This window comes from Aythya fuligula, chromosome 5 (genome assembly GCF_009819795.1).
Source record: "Aythya fuligula isolate bAytFul2 chromosome 5, bAytFul2.pri, whole genome shotgun sequence".
Taxonomy (NCBI): Eukaryota; Metazoa; Chordata; class Aves; order Anseriformes; family Anatidae; genus Aythya; species Aythya fuligula.
The window spans coordinates 36,966,482-36,976,509 of NC_045563.1; the positions used below are offsets into that span (position 1 = coordinate 36,966,482).

At 44.0% G+C, this 10,028-nt stretch overlaps 1 protein-coding gene across 4 annotated transcripts in view; it reads left to right on the forward strand.

Annotated features, from left to right (window-relative positions):
- Positions 1-7,586, forward strand: part of DCAF5 (DDB1 and CUL4 associated factor 5) — a 68,849-nt gene extending 61,263 nt beyond the window's left edge. For all 4 annotated transcript variants that reach the window (XM_032188814.1, XM_032188815.1, XM_032188817.1 and 1 more), the window contains exon 9: positions 5,538-7,586. In XM_032188814.1, the coding sequence (XP_032044705.1) occupies positions 5,538-7,346 (1,809 nt within the window). In that variant the 3' untranslated portion in view covers positions 7,347-7,586. The remainder of the gene's footprint in view (positions 1-5,537) is intronic.
- Positions 7,587-10,028: the final 2,442 nt, after the last annotated feature.

The window sequence follows — 10,028 nt, forward strand, 5'->3', positions numbered from 1 at the left end:
AGATTTTATTTTTATTAATTTTTAACTAGGATAATAAGAACTAATGCTGCTTCTACACTTTTGTTGAATGACTTCATAAAGGTCTTAGCTGCATGTGGCTATAAATCAGGTCATTTATTTCTGTGAGGAGTAAATAAATTCTTTAGTAAACTACAAGTTGACTGAAAGAACTTGCCCTGGTAAGGGTCTGCACACTATGGACCAGAACTGGACAAAATAGTGGGACCACAGCCCAGTATCCAGCTGCATCACTTGCTTTATGGCTATCAACCTTTGGTATCTGGTCCTAGTTCAACTTCTCTTCTGTCTTCTACTGGTACTTTAGTTTGTTTTTCTACGTTTTACTTCATCTGTGTCCTTTGGATAGGTTTGTATGCAAATATCTTGATCACAAATCCGTCCGTTCACAGGCTTTGAACAAAAGAGCATTGAACAGTCTTAGCACCTCACTGATTTTTTCAATTTCCACGCAGCCAGTCTGCTGCTGTTTAAAAGCAGTTTAGCGAGAGCAATCCATTTGCTTTGGGAATTTGATTCACACAGTCTCAAGCCTCCCTTCTGGACTTCAGATCTGCTGACCCTTCACCCTATGAATCCTTCCTGCGTGAGTGTGCTTAGACTATTGGATTAGCATTGGTATAAACATCCCCTGTGTTGCTTTTGTGTACTTCTGCTAGGGTTTTTCTGTTTTGTTTTGTTGGTTTTTTTTTTGCCTAGTGATTAAAAGGTTAGTTTGATTAAGGTTCCAGTCACAGGTTGTGTAACTCTTTGAAAGACATCTCTGCTTGAATGCTTCCTTAAAAGAGAACCACCCGTGGTGTCACAGAATGTGCCGTGCATCTTGTGTAGCTGCTTTGAGCAGCTCAAGTCCCCAAACACTGCAAGCCAGATAAAAATCCAGGGAAAGGTGTAGGAAGTTTTAGAGTGCCTGAAGTTTTTATGCTTTTGTTGTATGCTGTTTTGGCTCAGCTTGTAAAGCACGTTGTTTGGTGCTCGGATTGTTTTAAGGTTCATGTCTTGTTCGTTCTGCATGGCTTTACTGTTTGAAGGCACAGTCTGAGTAAACAACAGTTTTGCAGGTGACCATATGGTGGTTTTCTTCTTCATTGCAGCTACTTCTGAGGACAGGCTGGACACTAGTAACAGCCACTAGCAGTAGGGCAAAACAGGAGAAACAATACCAGCAGTTCTGAGACTCTTGGGTCCGCCTGGTGCAAAGATGCAAGAGCAGCCTGAGGAGAGAGACCTTGCAGGGGCAGGGAAAAACGTGGCTGGATTGAGGAGTGAGGGAGCAAGGAAGAGAACATCCATGTGGGGAAACAGGAGTAAAGGTGGTGGTGGCTGGCAGGAAGGTGAGGGAAGTGGCAGATTGAACACCTGAGAGAGAAAGACAACTTGCAAACCAGTGGAAGAGGGCTGTTTACTGCATTAAAAGCAGCCGAGTCCTTCCCTTGTATGGCTGTCTTTCTCCCACGCAAATGCTTGAAGCGCTTGCCTGGAGATGTTGAGATGACAAGAGGAAGAGCCATAAATAAAAACCGTTGCTAGTATTTTATTTTTTTAGTCATCTGTTTAAGAAGTATCTGTTCTTCCACAGTCCTTCAGGTATCTTTTAAAAATCTCTCTGGAATTAAGTCATGGGAGATAACTTCATGAAGTTCGTCTGCTGTTCCATTCCCTCAATTGTAGAAACTGTGATGAATTAAAATGTGGATGCAAGTAGTCGGTTTGCCTGAGCCCTTATTTTTCAGACTAGCTGGCCTAATTTTAGTTCTTGTAGAAGTGAGGAACTGATAGCACCAGCATCAAGGCGTGATACAGACAAGCCATTCAATAATGCCATGTGCTCCTGCCAACACACTTGCTATTTTAATGCTGATTGCAAATGAGATACAAATTCATCTCAGGCCTAGCCCTGCTGCAACGAATAACATTTGCGAGAATGATTTTGACCTTTTCGGTTATCATATTTTGCTTTATTTAATTTTGTAGTAAGGCGGCACCTGCAGGAATTTAATTCAATAATTCAGTATTTTAGGGTTTGCCCCCTACTAGGAATGGGGATACAGTGGTTAAGCTGAAGTGTGTATATGTATGTATTAATATTCAAGTGAGGAGGCTTTAGAAACCTAAAATGGTAGTCAGCAAGCTGATTAATAAAGGATGCTTGAAGCCTTGACTCCGAGTATGTATGCTGGATCCAAACAAATTGTTCATTGCTCTGCATTTTGAAAACCTGAACCTCAGAAACATAGCATGGGAAAGCACAGCTGCCAAATAAAAGTGTCATTTTGCTTGAAAGCATTTGCCACTATGGCTAAGCAACATAAAATAGGAAAAAAATACTACTTTTTCCTCAGTTAAGTATAAGAGGTTGGGATGTGCTGGCAGGAACATGAGTTGCACTACAGGAGAAATAAACAAGGCTTTCCCTCCCTCTAACGTGTGGGGCTTAGAGGAGGGCCACGGAGAATCATGCAGTTAGAAGACAGCTCCAGAAAAGCTAAAATGGATAAAGTGTGTAAGGATTTTTAGGAAAAAAATACTATTTTGTATCAGAAATGGAAAACTGCCTGATTTTGAGGGCAACTGTCTATCAGGACAGCAGAGCCTACTGGCCTTGTTGCTATGGTGACAGATGAATGTCATTGTGGCGAGCTGCCTTTGCCTAATGAGATAATCTGATGTAGCTGGCTTTAATTATTCTCATGCTAACGGCATAACCATTTCTCTTTCAAAATTTTGGTGGTTTGCCACCATGGAATACAAGAAATTCAAAGATGCTCGCAGCGGCATCTCTGCTGAAGTAGCGAAGCCGTTTTGTGCTCCCTTTTTCTGTTATTGTTCCTATTTTTATATCTGTACTTGGGGCATCAGTGACTAATATTCAGCTCCTTAATCCTCTGACAAGGAAAGAACTTCTTGATAGATTGTTGCTTCAGTGGGATGAGCTGCCAACTTATTTTCTCCAACTTGCTCACATTCTTCCCTGCCATGGCATCAGTCAGAGGATGAGAGAAACGCAAATGCATGCCATTTGCAAGGAAGCCCATTTCAGATGCCACAGAGAGAGCACTGGACAAATTGCTGTCAATTTAAAAACTTCCCAGTTTTGCTGAGGAAAGAGTCTTTGATTTCTTTCTGGGACTCTGGCAGGCCCTTCTACTCCCTCATTGCAAAATGCATAAAAAGTAGGGACATCAGTCTCCAGTGGCATCTGATCCTGTGCAAACTGTACCAGCAGGCATTCGTGGGGATAAATGCTGAATTCCCCCTGACTTCCCTTTTTTATGTACTCCCTAGTGAGAGTACACAAACCCATCTCAGAAGGGAAAACGCCTCACTATGGACTTTTTAGTTATCTTTTCGATATTTAACACTGATTTACTTTTTCTGATGCTTGCCTATTGAGCAGAAAGATCGTGTAGCAATATAAGGATGTGGAATCTCAGTGCTCACTTCTTATACCTTTTTAGATGACTCTTCATCATAAAAAGGACCTTTCCCAGACTGACTTCAGAGCAGACAATCGCTCCTCCACTTATATTGGTTCATGCAGAATCTAAGAGTTTTTTAATTCTTTTGCTTAAAAAAAAAAAAAAAAAAGCTCCTGGATTTTGTCATGACTTAACTTGCAATGGTCTTACATGTCCAAGAATATTTAAAACTTGTTCTCTTCTTAAAAGTAAATATTGTCCAGGCAAAACTGCACCTGAAGGAGATTCAGGAATCCATCTTTGGAACAGAGACAAGAGAAACAGAGGAAATTTGTCATCCCAAGCAGGGGGCAGAAACAGGAAGCCGCTGTGATGAGTAGGCCTTCCCTTCGCAAGCTGGAAGTTTAGGACAATTCTGCATTCAAGATGTAAAAACATGTATGAGATGTTGAACTGGATGGCAAAACATGTTCAGAACAAAAGTTTCATAAAACACGGTGATCAGTCGAATGCCACTAGGTCTGTCTGTTTTGAGGAAGGGGTATGCCAGCCTGCTTGTCCAGGCACACAGCATGAAGCATTTACAGGAAGGTGTGTGCTCCCTGACCACAAAAAGGTGTGATCTACCTGCTGAAATGCTCAAGTCTGGGAGAACCGTAGAATTAAGGTTACCTTTCCATCTTAAATTTGGCTGCACTGAACAAGTAGCTGCAAGATAACTTACTTTCTTATACCTTTAATATCTGAAGAAAAACATAGATAGTACAGTAGTGAAAACCTCTGTAAATACAGAACTACTGGAATTCTTATGGGCGCTTTTTATTGTGCTTGTCATGGTGGTATGAGATTGAATGTGTTAACTTTGCATCCATGAGATGACTGCTGATTATCCCATTTACAGGAGCAAAACACTCTATTTGTGAGTGATTTTGGCTACTTGGAACAAAACTTGTCTAATTTTTATTGGGAAAGGAGTTGGGTGTTTTTGCCGAGGTCTATCCCAAAAGACCAACCTAGAGTAGGTAGCTGGCATAGAAACACATTTTGTGAGTTTATTAGCGTGGTTAAACCAACGCATGACTGAAATCACATATTGTATCAGAACACTGAGGCAGTCTCGTGGATAAGGTACCTACTAGCTCTGTGCCCGGTAAATGCTGTGCACGAGATTAGCAGTGACCTAGAGGAAGGTGGTGGTAGTTGTCCAAATATGTGTTTCAGTTGTGTTGTCCCTGAATCTGAGTAAAACTGAGAAAGGTAAGGAGATCCTTTTGTTACGTTTGCTATGGATTAACAGTTTCTTAAGAATAGAGGTGGATCTTCTTTGGGGCACTTTTTTTTTTTTTCCCCTTCATAGTAGGAAAACTGAGGAGATAATAGACTGAGAGTACGGTCAAGGCTGCTGATATTGGTGAAATCATTTCATTTTGCAATATTACTACCTCTTCCCACTTCAAAAATAGCTTTCAGTAAAGCTCTTCTCCCTCACCTTTCTCCTCTAACCGAACCTGCTGCTGCATCTTGAGAGGATGTTGGATGCTTTCTTTCCTCCTCAACGGTTCTCTAAAGGGAGTAGTGCAAGACAGCTTCTCACCTCCATGCATTCAGCTCCCTGCCTGCTGATCAGGTGTGACTGACTGTGCAGCTGGATGAAATGTTGCTCTACATCACTGGCACAAGCAACTCTAGTTTCCTGGGAAACAAGTGCCTTCATCCCTCATTAGTGCTAAGACTATACTGTAGGCAACAAACTATTCTTACAGTTAGTGAGTAAGCATCACCTATTACATAAAAATAGAGCCCTGCAATTTGGGAAGAATTATTACACGCTGAAATATTGAAACGGCGGATAATCTGCAGTGTGAGAGCTCTTAGCTTTCTGGATGGGTGAAGAAGATGCAGGAAGAACACGTTTGTGAAGGGGGAAAGAAATCTCTGGAATAATTGTGAGTGTGGGTGTAGGGGGTAAACATGAATAAAAAAATCTGCAACTTGCAGCTGTTATTAGCATGTGCTCTACTGTTCTATTGCAAATGCTTTAGTAGTTTATGAAGTCAAAGCTGTGTGTACTTTATTTTATTTTGTTATTTTCTGTTACAGATCTGGAGTCCTTACAAACAGCCTGACTGCACAGGGGATCTAGATGGTCGGATTGAGGATGACTCGCGTTGCCTCTACACTCATGAAGAGTACATCAGCCTCGTGTTGAACAGTGGCAGTGGTTTGTCTCACGATTACGCCAACCAGTCGGTCCAGGAGGACCCGCGGATGATGGCCTTCTTCGACTCCCTGGTGCGCCGGGAGATCGAGGGCTGGAGTTCTGACTCGGACAGCGACCTCAGTGAGAGCACCATCCTGCAGCTCCACGCGGGAGTGAGCGAACGCTCCGCTTACAGCGAGTCGGAGTCCTCGGCCTCTTTGCATCACTCCCCACCGCACGCGGCCGAAGAGTCTGATGAAACTGCCTACAACTTAAGGGCCTTAAGATCAGCAGAATCCCCCTCGGCCAGAGAAGACGTGGCTTCCCGTCAGCAGAGGCTCTCCGCACTGCGAAAATACCAGGATAAACGTCTCCTGGCCCTCTCCAATGAGTCCGATTCTGATGACAACACCTGCGAGGCAGAGCTGGAGACAGACCTGTTCCCACGGCCACGATCCCCGAGTCCCGAGGAGCACGAGTCCAGCAGTTCCAGCAGCAGCAGCAGCACGGAAGACGAAGAGGAACTGAACGAACGGCGCACGTCTATGAGGCAACGCAACGCGCTGAGGCGCCGACAGAAGGTGCAAAAGGAGGAAAGGACTAACACTAACACAGAGAACGTGACCCCTTACATAGGTGAGGATATCTACGATTACCCCCAGATCAAAGTAGATGATCTTTCTTCTTCGCCAGCATCTTCACCGGAAAGGAGTTCAGCCAACAAAGAAGTTCTCAAAGAAAGGACCTCTCCTTGTTCAGACAGTGAATCAGTGGAGAGAAAGATTTACAAAGCCTACAAATGGCTTCACTATTCATACATATCGTATTCGGCTAATAAAGATGGCGAATCCTCCAGAGGAGATGGGGAGAATGATGAAGGGAAACCAGGAACTAGTGGAAGGCACAGTACAGCACACGCGCTAAATAAGGAGGATGCCAGGAACTTGAGCTCAGTGGTTCCTCAAGGTTCCCCAGCTCTTTCTGCTGAAAGCCACAACAAAGAAACTTTAAAGGAGTGTGGTTTGGTAGAAAATTCTAGTAATGGTCAAGCTCATGAATGTGACAATCATCGGCGGGTGGAGAGTCAAGAAAACACATCTGAAGACACTACCAGCGGGGGCATAGAGCATTCCTTTGAGACTAAGAAGCTCAATGGAAAAGCTAACTGCAAAGGGCTAAATAGTTGCACCGAAGAGCCTTGCCTTCAGCCCGCCGGCCTGGTGGAACAGAAAAACAGTCAGAACTGTCAGCCAGCACCAAGCCACCACTCACTGGTCCCTCCGTTCTCTGGCGTTGCCATCTGTAGCATGTCGGGTCACTGCTCCAGGAACCAGGCTGACGACAGCGAGGAGAGGAGCCTCGACACCTCCTGCGTTAACCACAACAACGGCCACTTGCATCTTCGCCCTTCGTGCTTCAACAACGGACAGAGTTTCGGAGAGCAGGAGGCTGTGATTCAAGGACTACAGGTGCGCCCAAACGCTGACAATGGCAACCTTGCGCAGGTGGGTGCGACCTTGCACAAAGACTGCTGCCTGTCTGAAATGGACTCCAACAGCTACAACGTGAGCACAAGAGAGGATCCTGCTGACTTGCATCCCACAGGCAGTGAGAGCACTCCGTCTCTCGGAGGACTGAAAAGACACAGAGCGGAGCTGGAAGATGCAGATTCAGAGAATTCATCCTTAGAAAAGAAGTTAAAAACATGATAAATGCAAATGTCTGTCGTAGTGTGCACTCAAAAAAAAAAGGAAAGGAAAAAAAAAGAAAGTATTAAAGGCACATAGAGCTTGGGTCTGAAATGTTGCGTTTGATTCTCCATTCCATTCTTCAGTGGGTCTGTTTTAGATTGCCAATGGTTCATGCTGTATAAAAATCCAACTTACTCCTTAATGAGACTGAGTCTAGTGTACCCATACAAGGTTCTGTTTAAAGTAAATCCTTATTAAGACGGTTGACTGAATTATTCTTGTGTGAACATGTGTCGTTTGTTCAGCCAGCCAACCAGGATGGCTGCTTTAAGTTTTAATTGTTCTTCTTAGAAGGAATTTTTCCATTCTGACACTTATTACGCATTACAGGCTGAAGAATGATTGAATTAGATCACCCTGGTGGTAGCTCGGGGTGTGTTTCTTGTTGAGGAAAATGGGGAATAAACCTTTCTGGCCCCTGTATTCTACTTCAGGAACTAAAGAAATGCAGCCCTTAGGGGAGGATGTTTTCAGAGCTTACTGATACCTTTACAGATGATAGTTCATAAAGCACTCGCTTCTGATACAGTTCAGTGACATTATTTTTATGCCAACAGAAAAGCTATAGGAAATAAGCCTCTTTCCAAAATCAACTTTAGACTGTTCCCATGGTGACATTCAATTTTGTGGGTTTTGTGAAAGAAAGGAACTGAGTAACACGGTGTCATCATTACAGTGCAATGCGATTGTTTGGCAAGAGGCGGCTGTTATGCTGCAGGCCTCGCTCTAACCAAGGGCATCAGAAGTCAGGCATTGAAGCATGCAAGCCTAACGCACAAAGATTCGGTGTTATTATTATTACTCAGAATATGGCTCTGAGGGCTGGCATGTATCCTGACCGTGCCTTCCCCTCCCCTGTGTGCTTGCTTCTGGGAGGCAGTGGGCCAAAGAGGAAGCAGTGGAAGGATGGGTGTTGTAAGCGGTGCCTGTTAGCAGCAGCACTCGGAGAGGTCTGGAAAGTGAGTCAGTGAGCAAAGGGAAAAGGAACCCCCTATAAAGGACCTGACTGTGTTTGTGCCCTGCAGTGCTGACAAGGGAAAGGTGCTGCTTTGACCGTAGTGGTTGTTACAGGCTTTCAAGCTCAGTACTGATAAAGGACTAGCTGAGGTTAAGGAGTAGGGGACTTGCTGCATTGGGCAGGACGCTAGCAGTACAAGGAGTGTCTCAGAGTAATTATCTCACACAGACAGCTACCTGGTACATGGGGAAAGAAGCAAGACACCCTGTTAAAACGTGATGAAAGTAAAGGACAACTTTGGAAGGGATGCTGGGAGGGAAAGGGAAAGGGATGGGAGGAAGGGTAGTCATGAGCTGAAAAACTTTGTGCTACAATTGCTGTGTGCATTATGCTGCTTTCCCACACTTGATCAGCTTTGCTAAGTGAGAACTTGGAGTAAGCATGTGATGCAGTACTGGAGAAGCACGTTAAGGAGGCTGAAAGGGAGAGGGATGTTCTCCAACACCAGTGCAGGTGGCAGTGAGAATGAGCTGATGTATTGCTCCCTTACTGAAAAAATCGTTCTGTCCTGGTCATGTTTTGGACCACTCCAATCACTGTAGGAGTGTCCTACTTGGTTATATAAACACCTTGTTGTAAATGCTGGTTTTTAGCTAAAATCTTTATTTTGCCCTGTCAAATCTTTCAAAAAAAAAAAAAAAAAAAAAAAAGATATTTATATTAGAAACATTTTCTCAGCTGTTACACTCACTTCTGCCCTCCTCTGAAGAAAGCCCAGATTGCTGGTGAAAGCATCTCCACTCTCGTATGATACGATAATTTTTCTCACCATTTCTCCAGTGCCTCATGGTCTCACTCTCTGGTTCTTCTGTTTGTTTTCATAAGCTGAACAAAAGCTCTCCAGTTTGGTGTTAATGCTCCTCCCCAAGCCTGGGACATAAAGATTTGCTGTGTTTTCCCAAAGGTAGCCTCCCATGTTGTCTGCGTGCTTGTTATTTCTAGTTTCTGTGGTGTTGTCCGTGTGCTTGTTTTTTCTGGTTTCTGTGCAGCAGGAGCAGGAAGGTAGGTTGCAATCTTAACCTTTTGTTCACAGGAAACTTCGCTGCACACAAGACCTGTAGTTTCCAACTCCGTGGGTTCACCTCACACAAATAAATCATGTCCTCAGCACTGGGCAGCTGCCTTACCTGTAAAAGACAAAGGGGAAAAAAAATAATAATAATGTCTGCTACAGGTAGACAACAGTGAAAAGAGCTGCTCTTCCAGAGGGTGGTTTGCTCCGTCGTTGATCCATACGCAGACCTCTGCTCCTTCCCTCCACCACGCTTTGAGCTGCTACGTGCTGGTAGTTTGCTGGCTGGGTAGGTCGGAGTGTTGCTCTGTGTCTGGCATCATCACTCCCCATTTGTGGGCAAAGAGTGGGCTTTTCAATGGAAAACCTTACACGTCGGTATCTGAAGAGATTTTACCTTTTCTAATAATGTGTGCTGTGTACTTAGAAAGGTTGTGTAAATATTGGGTTACCTTGCTAGTTAGCTACTGTTGACTTTTCATGCAGCTTGCTATGACAGGAAAATTGCTAGGTCGGACTGCACGGTTCATCTCCGAAAAAACTTATCAGTGGGAAAGAATAACCCCCCTTTATGTCTCTTCATAGCATGTTGGAGGGAGAAAGATTGATC